Genomic DNA, 23130 nt, shown 5'->3' on the forward strand with positions numbered 1-23130 from the left:
CTTACTGGTAATGCAATTGCTACTTAAGATCACCCAAACAACCTGTGAAAAAGCAGTTGCCTAGAGGAGAGTCTGGCTTTAGAGTAAAAGCTGAAGGAAATTACTGTGATGCCTCAGGGGAGACTCTGAAGAGCCGATTTAAGATGGGTCAGAACAGTTCTAAGTACAAATTGCCCTGTGTAATTTCTTGTCTGCAAAGGGCCAGCCTGTCTCTGCTTTCAAAATCCTTACATCTCCTGGCACCTTTCCTCCCATGATCTCTTTTCATCCTCCTTTCCTGAACTCTTATCCCATCTGCTTTAAATAGAAAGCATCTTTCCCTTGTGCTATGAAATACAGACTTAGTTATCCTTGAAGAGGAAATAGCCATTTGTACAGGAGTGAATTCTACATTGCTTGAGCTCCATCTCTCTTCGCTCCTCAGGGACCTGCTTCCAGGCAGGAAGATGTTCAGCAGCTGAACTGCATCCCACAAGCAAAATTGTAAATGCTCTGAAAGGAAGAGAGCAAAGACAGTGACATCCTTTCAGCTGGAAACCTGACTTGTCCCAGGACTATATTTTGTCTGTGGCTTAAATCTTGCCAATTAATATTCATGAAATGAAAAGGAGATTCCATCTGGAAGCCACAAGCTAACCACAATCATCTTGGTTGGTGTTAGATGACCACTCTTAGCATTTTCTTGCTGAGATTCTGATGAGATTTAATGCCATATAGTACTGCCCACCCCTTAGAGTGCTCCATGCAGAATAGAATAGAATAAACCAGGTTGGAAGAGACCTTCAAGATCATCAAGGCCAACCTATCATCCAACACCACCTAATCAACTAAACCATGCAACTGAGCACCCCATCAAGTCTCCTAAACACCTCCAGTGATGCTGACTCCACCACCTTCCCAGGCAGCACATTCCAATGGGCAATCACTCTCTCTGTGTAGAATTTCTTCCTAACCTCTAGCCTAAACCTCTCCTGGCACAGCTTGAGACTGTGCCCTCTTGTTCTAATGCTGGTTGCCTGGGAGAAGAGACTAACCTCTGCCTGTCCACAACCTCCCTTCAGGTAGTTGTAGAGAGCAATAAGGTCACCCCTGAGCCTCCTCTTCTCTAGGCTAAGCAATCCCAGCTCCCTCAGTCTCTCCTCACAGGGCTGTGTTCCAAACCCCTCACCAACTTTGTTGCCCTTCTCTGGACATGTTCCAGCAAGTCAACTTCCTTCCTAAACTGGGGGGCCCAGAACTGGACACAGGACTCAAGGTGTGGCCTGACCAGTGCAGTGTACAGGGGCAGAATGACCTCCCTGCTCCTGCTGGCCACACTGTTCCTGATGCAGGCCAGGATGCCATTGGCCCTCCTGGCTGCCTGGGCACACTGCAGGCTCATGTTCAGCCTACCATCGACCAGTACCACCAGGTCCCTCTCTGCCTGGCCACTCTCCAGCCACTCTGCCCCCAGCCTGCAGCACTGCTTCACTTCTGTTGCTGGTTTCAAAAGCTGGTAAGCAGCTGTCTGCTTGGAGATTGTGTTCTTCACAGTCTCTCGAAATCTGCTTATTGCTTCTGTATTTAACCTCCCATCAGTGCTCTCTGAGGTCTCTGAGGGCTGCTTGTCATTTCTGCTAAGAGAAAACCCATCTCTCACTGCATGCTACAGTAATTTTGGAGTGTTTCTGGAATTCTTTGATTTGAAACCACAAAGGTTCTGCTATTACCATAGCAGACGTCATTGTCTCTGGAGAAGGAAGGATGTACCCACTAAGTGCACAGGAATCATTAGGAAGCACTTGGAAGTAGCTTACATTTGGGTTTCAAACAGGGTTCATAACCTGTCCTGAATGAGGAGCCAGTGGAAGGGCAGCTTGCCACAGCAGGATATGGCCTTTGCTTAGTTATCTTGAGGTCTCTGTGCTCTGAGAGATAGGAGACTCAGCTTCTCCTTGCTGAGCCAATGCACATGAGTCAGGCAATTGCTTCCTAGCTGACTGCTGCTCTCCTTCCTGGTGAGCACAACGTGAGTGGAGCCAGCCCACACAGAGCTTTGCTTACTGGTTCTGAATGGGATCTGGCTATGGGGCAGGGCCAGGCCAAGCCATTTCCAGCACTGTCAGGTGTGGCCACTCAGACCCAGCCAGCCGGTGCCTGCTGCGATGCTTGCTGCGCCTCGTGACCCACAGCCCCACGCATGCTGAGAACATGCTGCTGGGGCACTAGTCATGACAGCCAGAGTTTTCTTCAGTTCTGCACAGGGCCTTGTGAGAACCAAGATAAATGAGATGTGCCCAGGAGGAAATGGGGAGTGTGGAGCCAGCAAGGCAATCCCTCTGTCCAAATTTCATTCTCAAAATGCAGTCCAGTCATGATTGAAGATGTGTTGCTTCCTATCAGCATCTGTCCAGGTCCACAAACACCTGCCTCTCTCTTGCCCATTGCTCTAATGAGAGCTAGGTGGCTGGGTTTCACCTCTGAGGTCTGCTTGCCATTTGAACTGGTCCTGCCAGATGGCTGGAGGGGCAGGGATGCAGTTTGTCTGCCTTGCCATGGCTGCAGCAGCAAGGGGAGAGCCGTGGGTGGAGTGGGAGCATGGAAGGCAGGTTGCCATTAAGTGGTGTAATTTAGTCTCTGTGAAATGTTTTTATTTTGCCCAGCTGTGTCTGTGTGCATTTAGATTAATCCTGTTAGCTGGCAGGAGCAGGGCTGCCTGCTGGTTATCAAGAGTGCTTGTGTGATTTCTACTTGATATGCAGTTGTCTTGGAGAGGAACTTTGTAGCCTTGCTCCTTGCTGTGGCTTGGGCTCTTTCACACCTCTCTGGGAGTCAGAAGGGAGAGGTGCTGGGGACAGGCAGGTTGCTGTTTTCTTTGAGGCTGTGTGAAAGAGGAAGGCAAAGAGGCAGTGGTCACCTGGAGGGCACCAGCGTGTGGCTATCACATTTTGTCAGAGCAGGAGCTAGATGCTCTTAAAGGTCCCTCCCAACCCAATCTATGAAGTGGCCAGTTTATGGTTATTAGTTTGTGCTGCTGCCTGCCTGGTGCTGAGACAAACTGTACTGAAACAGAAATTTTTCCTCACCATGAGTGACTGACAGGAGTGTCTCAGGAACTGAAGAGTCTGGACTCTACCCCTCTCTTGACCAGGAAAAGTGTAGGCTGCTTATTGAAACTAATTGCTCCTTCAACAAATTACTGCTCATTAGCCAAGCCACTGTGGCTATTTGCACACTCTTAGCCTCTCTTATCTATGAAATGAAAAGATAGTGCCCTTAAAAACCCTCCTAATGATTAGCATACCTGCACTGGCCAGAACTCTGCCAGGAGATGATCCAAATTGATGCCCTGAGTCCCTAACAGCCATGCTAATAAAGCATAATAATACAGCACACAGGTTGGGCCTCCTGCATGGCTGGTTCAGCATGGACCGTCTTGGTGAGCCTCACTGCAAACTGAGGAGCTTGATCCTGCCATGCTAGAGATGAGTGCCCAGAATTGCTGCTCTGGGTCAGGGAGATGAGAGCTCTGCATTTGTATTTGTACACACAAACTGATCTGTGACCTTGCTCCTGAGTTACATTAGCCTAAGGCAGTCCTCTATCACAGATCTTTGTATATATATCTCAATCATAGTATCATAGTAGCAGTCAGAGTTGGAAGGGACCACAAGGATCAGCTAGTTCCAACCCCCCTGCCATGGGCAGGGACACCCCACACTGGATCAGGCTGGACAGAGCCTCATCCAGCCTGGGCTTAAACACCTCCAGGGATGGGGTCCCAACCACCTCCCTGGACAACTCATTCCAGGGCTTCACCACTCTCATGGGGAAGAAATTCCTCCTCACATCCAGGCTGAATCTCCCCACCTCCAGCTTCATTCCATTCCCCCTAGTCCTATCACTACCTCAGATCCTGAGCAGTCCCTCCCCAGCCTTCTTGTAGGCCCCCTTCAGATACTGGAAGGCCACAATTAGGTCACCTTGGAGCCTTCTGTTCCCCAGACTGAACAGCCCCAACTCCTTCAGTCTGTCCTCATAGGAGAGGTGCTCCAGCCCTCTGATCAGCCTTGTGGTCCTTCTCTGGACACCTCCAGATCCCTCTTGGAATAGGGGCTCCAGAACTGGAGGCAGTACTCCAGGTGGGGTCTCCCCAGAGCTGAGCAGAGGGGGAGGATCACCTCCCTTGCCCTGCTGGCCACACTTCTCCTGATGCAGCCCAGGCTCTGGTTGGCTTTGTGGGCTGCAAGTGCACACTGAGAGCTCCTGTTGAGCTTCTCCTCCCCCAACACTCCCAAGTCTCTCTCCTCAGGGCTGCTTTCAGCCAGTCCCTGCCCAGCCTGGATTTGATCCTGGGATTGCCTCCACCCAGCTGCAGGACCCTGCACTTGCTCTTGTTGAACCTCCTGAGGTTGGCTTGTGCCCAGCTCTCCAGCCTGTCCAGGTCCCTCTGGATGGCCTCCCTTCCCTCCAGTGTGTCTGCTGCACCACACAGCTTGGTGTCATCAGCAAACTTGCTGAGGGTGCACTCAATGTCACTGTCCATGTCACCCACAGAGATGTTGAACAAGACATATATTTTAACTTCTGTTTCCTGAGGTGAAACTGGCTGCACTGGATGGGGAATCTCTAAGAGAGGTTCAAGGATATGAATAATTTCTCTGGGTAATGAAAACACAAAGCTGTTATGTGAGCTATGAAGGGTGAAAGTCCCTTGTGCCTACTGAGCAGGAGAGTGTGCTGGGGTGAGGTTTTTGTTCTTGGTTATATCCCTCTGCTTCCCATGCAGTTGTTCTTTGAGCAGAAGCTAATGGGGTTGGGGATTATTCCCTCATCACATCTCCCTGAAACTTATTTTCCCAACTGCAACATTTAGTACTTGATAGATGTTCAAGGAAAAGGTTCTTTTGCTCACAGTAATTTTTATCCTTTCTGTTTTTAATCAGCAAAGATTTTATTCTGTTTAGCTTCCTCTGCTCCTTTGATTGTGTGTATTAATTAATCCTTCCATCATGTCCAAAGCATTGCACACACACAAAAATCAACCCTATTCACCATGCTCTGAGTGCCAGTGTCTGCACTGCTTTCCCATGGGGAATTCATGTAGCAATTCAAAGGGCATCTTAGAATCATAGAATCAATAAGGTTGGAAAGGACCTCAAAGATCCTCAAGTCCAACCTCTCACCCAACACCTCATGGCTACTAAAGCATGGCACCAAGTGCCACGTCCAATCCCCTCTTGAACACCTCCAGGGATGGGGACTCCACCACCTGCCTGGGCAGCACATCCCAATGGCTAACAACTCTCTCTGTGAAGAACTGTCTCCTCACCTCAAGCCTAAACTTCCCCTGCTGCAGTTTGTGGCTGTTGAGATGCTCCACTCTCCCCCAATTCTTCCTTGCCAGCCCCCTCATTGTGATCAAGAGGTAACTTCTTAGCCTATCTGACTGTTGTCCCACTAAATGTGCTACACAGGAGTGTAAAGGGTGGAGGGAATCCCTATATCTGTCACATTCTCTGCCTTTGCTGGCAATGCCAATGTTCCCAGTGATGCCTGCAGTCACCTGAAGGGAGGTTGTAGCCAGGAGGGGGTTGGTCTCTTCTCCCAGGCAACCAGCACCAGAACAAGAGGACACAGTCTCAAGCTGTGCCAGGGGAAGTTTAGGCTGGAGGTGAGGAGAAAGTTCTTCCCAGAGAGAGTTGTTAGCCATTGGAATGTGCTGCCCAGGGAGGTGGTGGAGTCCCCATCCTTGGAGGTGTTCAAGAGGGGATTGGATGTGGCACTTGGTGCCATGGTCTAGTCATGAGGTCTGTGGTGACAGGTTGGACTCGATGATCCTCGAGGTCTCTTCCAACCTTGGTGATTCTGTGATTCTTTGGAGAGAGAGTGGAGCTCTGCAGTCACCCTGTATTCCTGCACTAATCACACCTCTCATCTGCCAAGTGGTTTTCAGATGTGCAAGATGTCTGCACCAGAGTTGTTCTCAGAGAGGTATTGTTGTGAGACTAGACTGTAGGCTCTTTGATGCCACATGTTCCTGAGATAAGAGGCAAGTGGATTCATAATGAGATGAGGTATGCCTGAAGAAATCCTCTTTTGGCTGGAGAGCAGACCTCAAGTTCTGGCCTTGCTGTAAACTCATGTTTTGACCTTAATCAAATCTCACCTTCTCTCTCTTTCTGTTCCCTGTGGTAGTGAGATGGGGATTTACATTTGCCATCAGTGGTGGGAAACTAAATGCAGCAGAGATGTTGGTGCTCAGCTGCTGTAGTCATAGGGAGACACATCACATGTGCAGTTGATAGGTTTGAGAAATACTAAAAGCAGCATTAAGACCATAAGCTAAGTGCTGATGGGGCTGTGAAGAAGCAGCTCTCCCAAAACACAGCTTATCCCACATCTGGCTGCTGGCTGCTTCCATTGGAGCATCTGCTGCTGTCAGATGGGTTGCTGAACCAGGTGGCCTGGCTCTGCAGCTCACTCCAGCACTTTGGGTTTGTACCTCCTGACTGATTCCCCCCCTCCTAAAAGTTTTCATCTTCCATTTGCTCTGTGTCAGTGGGGATTGATTACTGCAGAGCAGAATCTATACCCTATCCATGTGGAAATCTGATGCATTCCACCTGCTTGATGGGGACTGAGCCTTTTTGGGTGTTTTGTGTTTTTTTTTGTGGGTCTTGTTTGTTTGTTTGAGGTTTTTGCTAGTAAAATTGGAAATCAGAACTGAATGTTGCTGGCAGGTGTTTAGAGTTTGGTGATTTAGCCAAAAGGGAGTGTGATGAATGACAAGGAGGAGGAACTAGAGAGAACTTGTTTATCTTGTACATGGCAGTACAGGAAGCTTCAGGACACAAATCTGTATCATTGTCCTATGTCCATCTGAATTAAATCTGTATCTTAAGCCCTTCTTACCTGTTCTCCTCACCACCAGGTCTCTATTGTAAGCCTAGTTGTGTGTTTGCTAGCCCAGCAAGGTAGCCACTGCTTCCATCAAACACCCAGGAAGTGAGGTGGGTGGAGAGTGTTTCTGTGGGCACTGATCAGTTGCTGCCTCTTGAAGAACCAAGCACACTGCTGAATGGTTTCCTTGCTGATCATTGCTGCTGAGGTTTGGTAATGTTCTGGGACAGGGAGTTGGACACCCTCAGTGACAATCCTTGGCCCCAGTAGAACCAAAAGTAGAACCAGTAGAACAGTTGGAAGGAATATCCTTGAGTGCAACCCCTTTGCCAGAGCAGGATCACCTAGGGCGGGTCACAGAGGAACACATCCAGACAGGTCCTGAGAGGAGGAGACTCCACAACCTCAATCAGAGCCACAGCAAAGCAGGAGTGGAGATTTCAGCATCTGCTGCTCCTGCTAGTGCGTGGGGAGATGGAACAAAGGCAGATCTGATGAAGCAGAGCCTGGCTGGGAGACCTGAGACACTGCTGTTCCACCCATCAGCTCCACACAGGTCCTGATGTATTTTAATTAGAGCGAGAGTAAATTACAGCGGGCTCCGAGAACTCGACTTCTCTGCAGCGGCTCGGGGAGAATGGAAAGAGTAGCACTTTCAATTTAAGGTTTAGTTAGATAATGCCTGGTGGTGCCAGTAGATTACAGAGTGGATATTAAATCCTCCAGGATTTGCAATGGGAAAGTACTCACAGAATCCATAAGCAGGCAGGGAAGCATGGCTATGGAGCTATCGTCCCCTGGAGGTCCTGAGCTGGTAGAGAAAATGTGAAGTAAATCTTTGCTTTGAAGGAGGCTCCACGTAAAGAGCACACACATGCAGGCTGTGGCCTTTAAAGGTTTCCCTGTTAAGAAGCTTTGTTGCTGCTGACAGCAGCCAAATGGCACATGAAAAGGTAATGGGGTCTGACAAACTGCTGGAGCAGAGAAGTGCAAGGCTGGGCTCCTGAGTGCTAATGCTCTCTTCGTGGGGTTTGAGACAGGCCTCTCTCAAGCACCCCACTAAAAGATTTCTCTGCATGTTCCTCTAAAATCAAGACAGCTGTCCTGCACCACCTGAGTTGCAGGGACTCAGAAGCAGTCCAGAAGCTGGTCTGGTGCTCAGATATTTAATACAACCAATGTAAGTTGGCGCTGCTGGTGCAGGGCTTGATGTCAGGGCTTGTTGTCAGGTGCCTGGCAGCAGCAAAGCAGCTTGCCTTCCTGCTGGCTCAGGATCTGGTGGCCCATTTAGCCCACTCCAACTTGAGCAGGATTCAGGGACACCTGGGACTCACCAAGTTCTTCTTAGAGCTAGTCAAAATTGGACTAACTAGATTACAGGACCACAGGATGTCAGGGGTGGGAAGGGACCTCTGGAGATCATGTCCAACCCCCCTATCAGAGCAGGACCATAGAATCTTGTGCAGGTCACACAGGAATGCATCCAGATAGGTCCTGAAATCTCCAGAGGTTGAGGATGCCAGCCCTAGGAAGACTGTCCCACACTGCAATCAGAGGGAGACTGGCTAGCACGATTGTAAAGCACCACAGCCAACAAACTGAGGCACAGCCTGACACAATCTGCTTGAAGTCCTCCTGAAACATGCCCAAGAGCACAGAATTCAGCATTAGCAATCGAGAGAAGATGCTTTGCTCTGTGCCTCTGTCTCCTGAGGGGACTGCATGCCACGCTCACCTGCCTGCTCAGGGAGAAAGTGTTGAAACAAGTAATAGAAAGGACCAAAAGTTTATCCTTCATTACTCCAACGTGCAGGAAGCTTTGTCTGAGTGCAGGGCTCGACACATGATTGATGGGAGTGTGTAAAATTACCAGCTCAAGTGCATTAAAATGTGCAAATGAAGTGCCACAGCTATTCATGCATCTTTTATCTGGCTTCAATATTTGGGGTTTGCTTTTATCCCTGAGTTAAGGGAAATATTGAACTGTAAAAGGAGCTTCCTTACAATTCTTTCTCTCTAGAAGAATGATTTCAACAATTGTTTCTCAGGATTTAATTGAGAGCTGTATCAAAACCCCAAGTGAAGGGAGAAGCTGGAGTGCAAAGAACATGTTGAGCTGGGTTTGTGTTTTTTAGTGTTACTTTTGGAGGGTCCTTTCTGGGTGACTGTGCTGTGAGGTACGGGCTGCACTTGTACCAGGCTGTGAAGTGGTCTTTTCCTTGTCAGTCTGTGAGCTGGTCCAGGAAAGCTGAAGAAGATAGAAAGCTTTTTCTCATGGCACACTGAGGTAGTTGGACTACCAGTTTTACCCTGTCTGCAGGTGCCAAGTCTTTCCTGTTTGCTTCCAGCCCCACTCCCACGTGGGACAGAGCCACTTGCTAAACTTCACCTGTAGAGAGTGAGTGCTTAAAGGCAGGTTCCAAGCTAGCCTTCAAGACTATAATATTTGAGGCACAATCTGGCCTTGACTGAGGGTTGAAACTGGTGTCCCTTTGTACCTTGTTTCCAGCATGGCCTGGAGGAAAGGCTCTGCTGTGCTGCATCATTTCAAGGTCTGTGGCCTGAAGAATCACAGATTCATGGAATCAACAAGTTGGAAAATACCTCAGAGATCATCCAGTCCATCTTATTACCTAACACCTAGCACACCTTGACAACTAAACCATGGCTTCAAGTGCCACATCCAAGCCTTTTTTGAACACCTCTAGGGACCACCACCTCCCTGGGCAGCACATTCCACTGGCCAACTACTCTTTCTGTGAAGAACTTTCTCCTCACCTCGAGCCTAAACCTCCCCTGGCACAGCATGAAACTGTGTCCTCTTGGTCTGGTGCTGGTTGCCTGGGAGAAGAGACCAACCACCACTCATCTACAACCTCCTTTCAGGTTGTTGTGGAGAGCAATAAGGTCTCCTCTGAGCTGCCTCTTTTTCAGACTAAACAACCCCAGCTGAGTTAGGCTATGCTTTATGGTCATAGAATCATAGAATCAATAAGGTTGGAAAAGACCTCAAAGATCCTCAAGTCCAACCTGTCACCCAACACCTCCTGACTACTAAACCATGGCACCAAGTGCCATATCCAATCCCCTCTTGAACACCTCCAGGGATGGTGACTCCACCACCTCCCTGGGCAGTACATTCCAATGGCTAACAACTCTCTCAGGGGAGAACTTTCTCCTCACCTCGAGGCTAAACCTCCCCTGGTGCAACTGTGTCCTCTTGTTCTGGTGCTGGTTGTCTGGGAGAAGAGACCAAGCCCCTCCTGGCTACAACCTCCCTTCAGGTAGTTGCAGACAGCAATAAGGTCTCCCCTGAGCCCCCTGTTCTCCAGGCTAAACACCCCCAGCTCCCTCAGCCTCTCCTCACAGGGCTGTGCTCAAGGCCTCTCCCCAGCCTTGCTGCCCTCCTCTGGACACATTCGAGAGTCTCAATGTCCTTAAATTGAGGGGCCCAGAACTGGACACAGGACTCAAGCTTGCTGAAAGCCTAAAGATCAGATTCTTGCCAATGAAAATTCAGAAGCTCTCCTAGCCTTGAAGTGAGCATCCCACCAGTTTCATTAAGGATGCCTGCCCTGTGTTTGACGCTCTCTAATTAGCAAATTCCAACACTTTATTTCCGTGTTGTCTCTGTGCAAGAGAGTGGCAAATTTATGTCATTAAAATATTGCCAAAAAAAAAGAATATGTATTTTTTTCTCCAAGATTCACAAGCAATTAGACTTCATTATTCCTGTTTATGCCCCCTGAAGAATTGTTCAGTTTCAACCTTCCTACTTAATATGTGCAAGGATGAAGCCGTGGCCGGGCTTGCTCCGGTGGCAGAAGTCAAGCGACGGAGGGAGCTGAATGGGTGATTAGAGATCTGTTTTTGGAGCTGCTTGCTTGAATTGTTAGCAGTCAGCTGATATCCAAGAAGAGGGTCTGTCCCCATTCTCACTCCTCTTGGGGCACAGGGGTGAGCTGGCAGGCAGTGGGGTTTGCACACGAAGTCTGTGCTGAGAAACCGCTGCCTCGAGGCCAACAAAACAGCCCCTGAAGCTTAAACGTTAAGGAGGGAGAAAGAGAAAGAGAAAGAAACCACTCCTGATTCCATCAGCATCCAGGCCCTCCAAAGAGGTGGTAGGGCTGCTCCTTTCCCTCTGAGACACCCTGAGTGAACTCTGCCATTGAATCTTGCTCAGCTGACCCAGATTTGAGTGTTTCATGCTCTCCTGTAGCTATTGGCTGGATTAGAGCCACCCAACACCTCCATCCCTTTGCCCAGGCATCTCCTTTTTAGGCTGGATGTTAGGAAGAAGTTCTATACAGAGAGAGTGATTGTCCATTGGGATGGGCTGCCTGGCGAGGTGGTGGAGTCACCATCATTGGAGGTGCTCAGGAGGAGACTTGATGGGGTGCTTGGTGCCATGGGTTAGTTGTTTAGGTGGGTTGGATTGGTTGGTGGGTTGGATTGGTTGATGCGTTGGATGCGATGATCTTGAAGGTCTCTTCCGGTCTGGTCTGGTCTATTCTATTCTATTCTATTCTATTCTATTCTATTCTATTCTATTCTATTCTATTCTATTCTATTCTATTCTATTCTATTCTATTCCTTAGGATGGAGAGCTGAGGCCTGATCCCATACCCAGCCCCTCTGATCTGCCTGAATGGAGAATCATAGAATGGCCTGGGCTAGGAGGGACCTCCAAAGGTCATCGCTCCATCTTCTCCAACTGGGCTGGCTGGCCTCAGTCTCCCAGCTGGGTGTGCAGCAGCCCTGGGCCCAGACCATGCTTGCAGGTTCCTTCTGCTGTGCCTAGGGCAGTTCTGACTGGATTTCCTAAGCTGGCACAATGCAGCCCTGCAGCTATGAGGTTCATTACTCCGTCCTCACGCTGCCAGCACGACCAGTCCTGCTCGCTGCCTCTAACCGCTCAGGCGATGAGCTCCATTACGCTTCTCGTAGTGTCACAGAGCCCAGCAGTGTAGAGTGTGCTTGTAACTTGCTCTTCTCATGCTTAAATGGTGGAACCGAGATGTTTGCAGCAATTTCAGGACAGGAAGAAGATTTCTCTCTGATTGCTTTTTAATCACAGTAATAACAGTAATGGAGGCAGCGAGCGGAATTGATGGGAGAGAGCTGAGTGCCGTTCCCCAGAAGCTCCCGTGTGGGGTAAACAAGGAGGATTTACTGCCTCCTCCAGTGAGCTGCTAGGATCCTTGCTCTTCAGGAATCACTGTCAGCAATGTCTGGGGAGCCAGAGCTGGTATCTAGTACCTGGGAGGAAAAACATGCTGGGCACCCTCTGGAAAGTTCCCTGCCTTCGAGTATCCAGGGTAAAGGAATGAGCCTTGCCTGCTGCTGTCTTATCCCCACAGATTCCCATGTACAATCACTCTTTAAAGCAACTGCCAGGGCTATTGCTGTGCATGCCTGGCCTTGAATTTGCATTTTAGCATCCCACAAGGGATTTATCCTCTCCCTCAGAGACAAGAGAAGCCATGATCTAGGTAAGAAACTTGAGCCATGCAGAACCAAAGCCTGTATTGCCACGAGGCAACAATGGTCCCCAGAACCAACCTCCTGGGGAGACTCAGGTCCAACAGAAACTCAGCTCAGCTTGTCTATCCCAGGCTGATTTTGGCCTGTGCATAGGTGAGTAAGTGCTTTCCTCCAGTGGGAGCTGGTGGGGTTTAACTTTGGCAGGCGTGAGGATTGGAACCGGGGTGAGAGGTTTCTAGAAATGCCCTTGCAGGGAAGGACTTGGTGGTGCCCATGTTTGGGAGCTAACCTACTTGGGCACATCTGCACAGTAGTCTTGAAGTATTATACTGGAAGTGTGTCCATTGGTCAGGCTTTGATCTTGAAGGATGTGGGAATTTTCTCTGACCTGACAGGACCCTGACTCAAAACATCCAGAGTGAAAACACAGCCTCTGGAAGCTGGGGAAATGGCTTCTCCAAACTTCTTGCTCCTAGAAAGGCTATTTTGAGACAAGACTTAACCTCACAGAGGCTCTTTCAATCACACAAACCCCCCCAAAGACAGACAGAGACCTCATCCCCGTTGGTTTTGGTCAGAGATGGAGCTTTCTCCTTTATTTCTGCAGTATGTGTTGCACACGTGAAGGGCCTCAGTTACATCAGCGCAGTCGAGTCCTGTCTGAGGAGGTGGAATTCCTCTTGCTTTGCTGATCAAGACAAACGTGATAAAAACAGTTCATGCACAATACACCTCGAAGCTGTGCTGCTCTAGTGCCCTGGGGCTTGCAAAGTAGAGTGGGGCAGGAGCTGTGCCCCCTCTCCCCGTTTTTTTGCTCCTCTGATAGGGCAAAGGGATGTGGGGAGAGCAGTGGGGCTGGAAGGGGAGGCCCCCTGTCCTCCCAGGCTAAGGCAAGTGGGGAGCAGCTCTGTTCCTGTTGCCAGAGTGTGCCAGGGTGAAAGGGGTGTGTGAGGTCTGAGTGAGGCCCTTGAAGTGAGGAGAGGATGGGGAGCAAACAGGCTGGGAGCCAGGGGGCTGCAGAGGTAGGGCAGGGAAGAGCTGGTGGGAAGGGGACAGTGGGAGGAAGGAGGCACTGGCATCCTCAGGCTGGTCATTTGTGTGCTGGGCCGGGGCAGTGCAGATCCTGGCCAGCACTGCAGGAAGCCTTCTTTAGGGCAGGAAAGAAAGGGGAGGGGGGATTTTAACATCCATGTTTTGAAGGAAGAGGAGGGATCATGCCAACATATTGGAAAACTCAGGCGGGCAGTGGAAGTTTCATGGGAACATAAAGGGACCTAAGTCATTCCTGGGTGCCTTCCTGGGGGCGTGGGAGGGGACACAAAGCAAGCAGTAAGACCTGGAGTAGGGGCTACTTCTGTCATTCCACACACATACTCAGACCCTTCAGTGTATTTCCTAGCAACTCTATCCCAGTTTCCCTTTCTTTACATCCTTCTCTACCATGCTACCCCCTTCCCCTCTGGTCACTGAAGAATAAACCCCCCCAAAATGATTATGAAGTCAATGCCATTTCAAGTATTCTGGAGCAGCCAACTGTCAGCCTCAGAAGTTTTGTCTGAGGTGTTGGATTAAAAAGCAGCAAGTATCTTTGCACAGGGATTAGCAAGAAAGTCATTTTCAGGGAGCAGGAAGTGTGACCTCTCTCAGCACAGTGTTGCAAGCATTTTGGGGGGGGGGGGGGGAGGGAGAGGGAAAGGTAAGGGGAAGCCATTCCAAAACCCACTTGACTAAAGCAAACCATGAAAAGTAGCTGTCAGGTCTTGGTTCTGTGTTCTGCAGCTGCTTAGCACCGTTTGAAGGCTCTGATCCTGCAGTGGGCCATCTGCTCTGACTGGCTGGCCTGGGAAAGGTTTTTGCATAGCATGGACCTAATCTCTCAGCTTTGTCCAAGGGGAAAGAAAACAACCTCAGCGAGATGATGGAAAGGTTAAGCAGCCCTGGTTGCTTTGCCAGCTGAGTGCTGAGGTGATTAAGTCTATCCAGGGGCCAAATCAAACATATTATCCTGAGGAAAAAAAGCTACTCATTCTCATTGCCTCTTACAGGAAAAAAAAACCCACCCCACTAAAAATAAAAAATACCTGAACCACAATATATAAATCAGTTTGGGTTTAGGGGGATTAAAAAAACACCAAACAGAACAACAGAAAACCTCCACAAAACAAACCAAGAAAGCACCCAGCACCTCTGGCATCTAATCAATCTTCTATTAGTAGGATGGATTTTTTCCCCCCCTATATCTTAATTTGAAAAGCTGGCTGGAGGGGGACTGTAATGGGATAGAAGACCTCTCCACCCTCCACCAGTAGCTGGCCTGGGGCTGTAGCAGCTCCTGTTGGCTGGCTGTTGGGAAAGGCAGCAGGAGCAGAGCTAGGCTGATGAAGGGCTCTGAGGGAGCTTGCTGCCCAGGGCAAGGGCTGGGGGCAGTCTGCAGGGGTCTCAGGGAGGTGGCAGCACTGGATCTGATCCCAGCGAGAGCTGTGTGTCCTCATCTCAGGCAGGGCTGGGTGACAGGGTGGAGGGGCATGGGAAGAGCTTTTTTTCCTGTGGCTGCTCCTAGTGGCTAGTTGGAACCTCTCTATTCCAGGAAAGTATTTGCCCACCTTCGCCTCCTTTCACCCCAGCTTGGGACCTTCACCAGGACTTAACAGCTATGGTCATATGAGCACACTCAGGTCAAGGGGGCAACAGGTATAGCAGAGTCAGGGGGGTGCTACCCAAGCATGCATGCTTCCCAGGAGAAACAGAGCAGCTTGCTCTACAGAAGCAAAGGGAAGGGCAGTGGCAGAGAGGGAACAAGGAGGTGACAGCAGAGGGTGAGGTTACATTGTTAAGGCCTGCAGAGCTTTCAAGGTGACTTGGAAAAACTCCTTGTTTCCTCTAGTCAAGGTTATTCCCTTCTGCACCTTCCCTCTCCCTGGCAGAGATTAGAGCAGTAAGGTTAATATAGTAGCAGGTACATCCATGAAAATCCGCAGCTGAGTCTTCACTCCAAGTGCTGCCAGCTCTTCCCTAAATCTTCAGGACTCAAGGTGCCTCGTTGGAAGTGGCTCCATTGCCTTTGTTGACGTAAAAGGGGCGGTAATGTGACTGCAATGGAGAATTTGGGGCATGTGAGTTTGGCCTACCCTCTTTTTCTGACCACCTACACTTCACCCACTTTGCCCAACCATATGTAGCTTAACATGCTCCTGCCTGGACACCTTCAGCCTTGCCTCTTGCACAGCAACACCGCGGCTGGGGCTGTCGGAGTGATCCGATGCAAATGGTGTTGCTTTCTGATTGATGCTTTGCATGGACCTCCTTCCAGAGCCAAATGAGTCTCTGCATCATATAAAATCTCAGACTATGACTCATGGCTTGATGAAAGGTTTCTGGGAGAAGAGGAATGTCACCTTTATGCTTCTGTCAGTGTCTTTTAATTGCTCACTAACCTGAGAACTCCTGGGAGGTTTCACACTGCAAGCCACGCACTGCTCTGCAAATGATCAGCTAAGCTGCATGGGGTTTCTTTGTGCTCCTGGTTGGCAAGGCAAAACTCTTTGTGCATGGAAGCTCTCACACAGTGGTGCATTGTTTGTTCACATCTCCACAGGTACTATGTGTTTGTGTAAACAGAAGTGTAGATGGAGAGAAGGGGCAGAGCCTACAGGAACTGACAGATTCTGTCTCTCCACCTCCGTTTCCTTCAGTCCCTAACTGTATCTCTTCTCAGCAAGACCTATCCCTGGAATTTCATTCTTATCTGTACCATCACAAATAGGTTGTGCTGTGCAGCCTAGTGTTGGCTTGAGGTGATTACAAAGCACAAAAGCCAAGTGACTGATGCTGAGAGCTCGTTGCACTGTCCAAGGCAAGACACCTCACCTGGATGAGAATGTGCACATCACCAGAGCAGGGACCAAGGCAAGCAGCAACAGCTGTGGTTTTGTAATGTCTGATCTCTCCTAGGTTTGATCCCCTGCCCAGATCTCACTTGGTGTATTTTTGTGCCCTGAACTAGTTGATATCACTGGAAGGAGGCACTGGAACAGGTTGCCCAGAGAGGTTGTGGATGCTCCCTCCCTGGAAGTGTTCAAGGCCAGGTTGGATGAGGGCTTGGAGCTACTTGGTGTAGCAGGAGGTGTCTGGGCCCATGGCAGGGGGTTGGGACTGGATGATCTTTAAGCTCCCTTCCATCCCAAACCATTCTATGGATCTATGAATATCAGGCATAGCAGGAGGCTGGGAGCATGGGCAGAGCCAACCCAACCCAACTTGCTCAGTGGAGATTCCTAACACCTCCTGCTCAGTGGTCCCTTCTGTTGAAATTCTTTTCATTTCATGCCTTTAATTTCCAATGTAATTAAGAGCTGGAATGGGGGGGGTGGGGGTGGGGGGTGGGATTCAAGAGATTCCTCTTCAAACAGCATCATTGTTTGTGAAAATGCCTATTTACAGAGCTTTTAGAATGTGTACTACTTCTATATTTAAGTATATTTTTAAAGCTCAGATTACTGACCCAATAGAGCAGAAAAGCTCCTGCAGAGCTCCTGCAGTCCAGTGCATGGATTTCTATTTTGGGATATTACTTCCTTTTTTCTTTTTACTGCTTGCTTTTATCAACTCAATTGTTCAGTTCAAGGCTATCTGGTGGATATAAAAGTGAAATAGCTGCTACAAGTGTGTGCATGAGGGAGAAAGGGAGACAGGAAAAGCCTGGTGGCTTCCTGTGGCAGAAGTTACCCAGGGATTGTCTGTGGGCAGGAAGGAAAGCCAGGGCTGTGTTTGTGGATGGCAGCACAGTGGCTGTAGTGCAGGAGGGTGCCTGTTGCTGAGACCATTCTACTTGCATCCACCAGAGCCCAGTGCTAACAGGCACTTCACTTTCCTGACCAAATTCCCCTAGCATAACACCACCATTAGGGTGGACAGAGTGGCATGTAAGATTCCTGGGGAAGAGATTGCCATCTGAGCACACACATGATGGAGCAGCTGGTCTTCACAGGAAGTGATCATCTTTACAGATCATCTGTACACGAGATGAGTTTTACAGTGAGGGTGGTGAGACACTGGAACAGGTTGCCCAGGGAGGCTGTGGATGCCCCTCCCTGGAGGTGTTCAAGGTCAGGTTGGATGAGGCCTTGAGCAACCTGGGCTAGTGGAAGGTGTCTCTACCTATGGCAGGTTGGAACTGGCTCATATCTTTAAGGTCCCTTCCAACCCAAACCATCCTATGGTTCTATGATCTTTTAGGAAGGCAGTGATCAAACCAAGAGAGAAGACACTGCTAAACTTTGCTGCTCCTAGGAGTTAGGTTTTGCTGTAGCACATTCAGAGACACAAGGCTCTGGATGTTCTGAATGTGATACAGTGTGCTAAGGAACATCCCTTTCACTGGCATCCATCTCCTGGTGGGGCCTTCAAAATTTGGCACAGGCATGCAGCTGCAGTCCTTAGGCAGCCACCTCGCTGGGTATTCCCTCTGTTTTCTTCCTTCAGCCTAGGAATGCTCTCAATTCTTGACCCTCTCCTTGCAAGTCTTATTTCTGTGGAGCAGTAAATAATATTCCACAACTCTGTAATCATAATTAGAAGGGAAAAAAAAACAAGGGATAGATCTTTATCTGCAGAGATGGAAGCAGAAACCTGATGATCTTAGTTCAGAGCCTGCAAGGTCTTACTGCAGCACAGTGTGAATGGATGGTAGGCAAAATGGATTCACTGGGGGTGGTTATGCATTAACTGTTTGCTAACCTTTTGTATTTAAGATGACAAGACCTAAACCATCGCTGTGCTCTGCCCCTTAGAGCCTACTGTTAGCTGCTAGCAGTGCAACATGAGTCACTTAGAGGTGGTGTAGTGAATTGTGGATGCAGTCTTTGATGCTGCATCTGCCTATCCTAGGGTGTAATGAGGAAGATGCTTTTATATGGCTGGGTTTGGTGTAATTTACACAACCTTTGCTTTCTAGGTGGCACAGACTACTAGAAGTGCATGAAATCCCTGCAGGGAGGAAAAAGGACTACAGACAGAGGTATGCCTGCTCTAGTACTTCATCAAATCATAGACTGCTGTGGGTTGGAAGGGGCCTCTGAGGGTCACCCAGTCCAACCCCATAAGAAGGAGCATCCTCAACTAGATCAGGCTGCCCAGAGCTATGTATAGCTTCTAGGAGGCTGGATCAAATCTTAGATGAGAGGAAAATATTTTCCAAAGGCAATATTGAAGTATTGATTATTTCTACAGTCTAGAGCTGTGGAGGCAGGAGAGTTAATCTGGATCCTCCTCAGGACGAAGTTAACCACAGGGAAAAGAATAATAGAACAATAGAAGCCTTCACTTTCCCATCTGCAAAGGACACAAGCCCTAGTCTCTGAAGTCTCAGGTGTCCCTAGGACAGAGAGTTCTCTTGCTGAAGCTGTGCACAAGCTTTCACACCAAGGGTATGTTTCTTACCAATACAGACTGCTTAGTGGATTTCCATGTCTGTGGCGTCACCTTTGCAGACTGATGTCTCACTATTGAAGGATAAGCTGTGACAACATAAAACAGCCAGTTATAGATCAGTCCCTGCCACCATCCCTGCCTCCCCTTGAGAGCTTCAGGATGAGTAGCAGGACTGGAAGTGCCACATAATTAGTATTGCATTGCTTAATACTGAAATGCAGCCATTTTTGGGGTGGGACACCACAGCCATCAGACAGATGCCTATTCCACCACCCAATCAGTTAGGAAAAGGGAGTAAAGAAGGTCTGTCTAATTAATGTCTGAGGAATGCAGAGAGGTGGAATGCAATCAGTCCAATTAAATTTAGGCCAAGTTCCATACTAAGTGTTCTGACTCTTGCAAGGGAGACCATAGGCTATTTAATTAGTGCAAAGAGCCGAGGCCTGGGTTTCATGTCAGAAATTAATGACAGTACCTCTGGCAGCATGACAAGCCCTAACCCCTTTCCACCACACCAGCTCCATCCTGATTCAAAAATAATACCAGCCCTGCTGAATCACAACCAGTTTCAGTGCTGCCAGGCAATGGCCTTTCCCCCACCGTCTCCCAGTGGCAAATTAATCAGAACCGACTCTGCTTGGCAGGTGCCGACGCTCTTGGATTCCACCTCTGGTGCCCTTGAACTAGTGGGTAGTGAAAAGAGGATTATGAGCTGGGGAGTGGGGGGGTTCTGGCTCAGCTGAAGGAGGACAGGCAGCTGCTGCTTTTTTCATTGCTTAAAGGTTGTGCTCAGTGATTACTGCTTTCTCAGGGTGATTCTCTGAGAGCTATTTCAAGCCACCGATGAAGCTAGAGAGGTAAATGGCCACGCACACAACTTCCTACTGTCTTTCTCTCCCTAGTCCCTATACCTCTAAACCCACCTTAAATCCCCACTTCTACTCATCACACTATTTAAAACTCTTTCACCTATGCACTAGATGTAACTTTTTAATACACTTTTCATACTCTTTTAACTCTAATAAATTGCCTCCCTGCTGCAGCAGGGTAAGTTGCTCCTGTGCTTGTCCCTATGAGACTGACAGTCAGGGCAGGTGATGTGGGCCAAGTGTAGGACTGCTCCAGGGCTTTTCTGGGAGAGGAAGAACAGGATTAAATATCTTATCACCTGAAAAAAAAACAACACCACAAACCAACCAACCAAACAAAAAGAGGCAGGAGGAAGGGGGGGGGAGGAAACAAACTAAATGCCTGGTACCGGTCTTAGTGAAGAGGCTCCCATCAGACTGTTTGCTGAAGTCACCAGGAGGATTCTGTCCCACCGAGGAGAACTGAAAAGGCAGCTTAGTACCATTGCCTACTGGAAGATAGAAGAGGTGGTGTTATTCTGTGGTGTTATTCCATGGTGTTCCACGCTGCAGTGGGGAAGCCTAAGCATTCAAAACCACATCCTGTAAAACTACCTTCAGCTAGCTCGGGGAGGAAAGGGGAGCAAAGGGATTTGTCCCTTTTCTCTTTCATGAGAAAAGGCAGATGAGAGCAGGCAGTTGTGGTGTCCTGGTGTACACAGTGTGTGAGTGTGAAGAGATCTCAGTGCTCCAGACAGGCAGGGAAGAGCCTTTCCCTTGGTAGACCCAGAGTGCAAGTGTCACTGAAGAGCAGCAGCTTCCTCCCAGGTAAAAATGCATCTCCAGAGACTGCCAAAGAGAGGCAGAACTACATAGCTGCTGAAGCTCCCTTGCCTCCAAGCAGCTAAGGCTTGATTCAAAGCTCGCTGGAATGAAAGCAAGGCTTCCCCTTCCGGCCTCCTTGGGGTCAGGTCCTGGCTGCCAGAATGACTCTTAGAGCAGTGACAGTGAGAGGCAGACAGCCCTGTCTGTGGCATGAACAGCAGGAAGGACAGGTGTGGCTGTGAGTCACCAGAGCTCCCCAGGCAGAGTGGCTGTGGCTGCCTATCGGCTACCTCTGAAAGAAAAGCAAAGCAGGACCCTCCAAGCATGAACAAACCAGAGTAAGGAAATCTAGGCAAGAAAAAGGAAGGTGAGGATGTGGGAGGAAAAGTCATGAGATGCTGCTGCTGGTTCTCAGTACACTGGCTCAAAGCATCCCCTCCCCATTGTGCCAGATGCTGTACAGACTGAGCATCAGACAGGGTCTGGCTTTGAGACCTTATGACCCAGGTGAGAGGTGGATGTGTGGGGGACAGGAGCAGCCTTGTGCTTCTGAAACTGTCTGAGGCTGGCTGGAGTCCCCTCCTGCTACTACAACCACCTGTACAGGTTGCTTTGGGTGGTGTTGGTGCTCCTGTTGATTGCAGTTGGTGAGGTATCTCAGGAGCCTTGCAAAGTTCCCATCTTCTGCTTTCACTGTCTGAACAATAAGGTCCAGGGGTGCCCTTCTCCCCCATACATAGCACCCAGAGCCATTGGGCACTGGGTTTGGGGGCATGCAGATGGTGCTGATAACTCAGCTAAGATATAGCTCTGTGAGACAGTGATTGACAAGTGGCAGGACAGCTGAGAGGGAAGCCAAAAGGTTGGTTAGCCATCTAGAAAGCTGTGGCACGGGGGGTTAGATCCTTTCAAGCTGAAGTTGGAATTACCCATACCAAGTGTTTCCTCAGTTGCTTGGAAGGAGGAAAATTCCCATGATCGTGGGTTGAAATTGGCTGTAAAACAAGAGCATCCAGTTCAGCAGTTGGCTCCTGAGGAGCTGGCTCAAAGGCCTGTGCCTGGCATTGCTCCATCAAACAGTCCCCACCAATTCTGAAGCAGCCCCAAACCAGAAATCTGCATCCAGAGAGTAGAGGAAAGCCTGCTCTGATTCTTTTTTTTTTCTTTCCTTTTAATTTGGGTCCTAGGGAACAGTAAAGAAACTTCTCATTTCAAAACCAAAGCAATCTCCCTGCCACAGAGCTGTCTGCAGTTGCACTGAATTGCCAGCTCAGGTTTGCCTACCCGGCATGACTATTGTGCAAAGAGAGCTGCAGGCAGAGGCTTGCATTTAGAGCCCAAGAGGCACCTGGAGAGGAACATTTCTCGCTCATGCCTGCATCGTCTGAGCCCCTGTGACAGGCAGTGCGCTGCGGGGTTTCACCAGGACATCAGGCTGTGCTGTTGTACCCCTTTGGTGAGACGCTGGACTCCCAGCAGAGCGAGAGGGAGACGAATGCTCGGAGCTGCTATGCTGCCATCCTGTGGGCTGCTTTCCCGTTCGAGCTGTGTTCCTAATTAAGTCTGTCTACCCGAGTCCCTTCTACTCTTCATTCAGATATGATCTTTCCAACCCCCTCCTGGCTTTGGCCAAATGGTTTGCAACATCAGGAGAAGAAAGCTCAAGTGGAAGAGGACAGAAAGGAGTCGAGCAGTGGAACAGGTTGTTCATCTATCTTTTAGGCAGCTTTTGAAACCTTTCATGTTTCCTCTCTGCCTCATTATGACATCCCTGCAGGCAGATGCTCTGTGATACTGCCTTTAATGACAAGAGTAGTGGAAGGCTCCTTGAATGCAAGAAGAGCTTAAACCCAGAGAAGTTCAGCTCAGATCCAAGCAGTTTCTTAGCATGGGCCACTGCAATTAGCACCGAGCACTGCTTGGGCAGCATTCCTCAGTGCAGCAAAACAAACTTCCCACTGTGGCCTCGGGCGGATTGCAGTGATCCAGCCGAGCAAGAAAGAGGGTGTGTTACAAAGCTCTCAGGAGATATTCTGGGCACATTATGCAATCCACAGGGTGGTCTTCTTCATTTATTCAGTTCCCCTTCCCCCCCCCCCATTTTGTGGAATTCTGTAGCAAAGATGAATCAGAGGCAGCACCAAACTCCTCCATGACACATGGACAGAGCACAGAAAGCTCTGGAGTGTGAAATGATTATGGGCACATGGCGTTATTCATCCCTTTGCTAGCCAGCATGCAAGCTAAGTGGGTCAAGTCTCCTGTTTTGCCTATTGATTCATTCTGTTCTCAAGGTCCCCAGCAGTGTGGCTCCAGCAGCTGGTTCCTTCCTGTTGTGCTTGAGCCCTCGCCCAGGTGGAGGGTAGAGGCTTCAGCTGCTTTTCAATACCCTTGTGTGCAATCCTGTTCTTACTTTCTGGGGCCAAAGTAACTTTGTTGGTAGAAAAGCCAGCATGAGTAGCTTTGGAAGAAGGCAGTGTCTGTGCTCCCATGAAAAGGAGGATGTGTAGGTGGAACAAATGCTCCCCTGCTGTTAGTACATTCGAAAGTCCACTGCAGGCAGCAGCAGGTCACTGAGCTGCAAGCGGCTGTACAGCCCTCACACTACCCTGTAGCTGCATCCAGCAAGTGTCCCTGCTGGCAGAAAGATCCAGCAGACCCT

General features: G+C 49.3%; 1 protein-coding gene and 1 long non-coding RNA gene across 2 annotated transcripts in view; one reads left to right on the forward strand and one right to left on the reverse strand.

Moving 5' to 3' along the window:
* Positions 1 to 23130, forward strand: part of LOC137451978 (uncharacterized) — a 135340-nt gene that overhangs the window by 62994 nt on the left and 49216 nt on the right. The window contains exon 2 of the long non-coding RNA XR_010989926.1: positions 18320 to 18382. This is a non-coding gene — a long non-coding RNA (uncharacterized lncRNA). The remainder of the gene's footprint in view (positions 1 to 18319; positions 18383 to 23130) is intronic.
* Positions 12931 to 23130, reverse strand: part of TRIM29 (tripartite motif containing 29) — a 28409-nt gene continuing 18209 nt past the window's right edge. Inside the window, exons 6-9 of the mRNA XM_068159967.1 lie at positions 21404 to 21463; positions 20054 to 20155; positions 18805 to 18881; positions 12931 to 15456 (exon numbers count right to left, since the gene is read on the reverse strand). Of these exons, the coding sequence (XP_068016068.1) occupies positions 15394 to 15456; positions 18805 to 18881; positions 20054 to 20155; positions 21404 to 21463 (302 nt within the window). The 3' untranslated portion in view covers positions 12931 to 15393. The remainder of the gene's footprint in view (positions 15457 to 18804; positions 18882 to 20053; positions 20156 to 21403; positions 21464 to 23130) is intronic.

The sequence above is a fragment of the Melanerpes formicivorus genome, unplaced genomic scaffold (genome assembly GCF_026170545.1).
Source record: "Melanerpes formicivorus ecotype bairdi unplaced genomic scaffold, bMelFor1.0.p_v2 SCAF_47, whole genome shotgun sequence".
NCBI classification, from domain to species: Eukaryota; Metazoa; Chordata; class Aves; order Piciformes; family Picidae; genus Melanerpes; species Melanerpes formicivorus.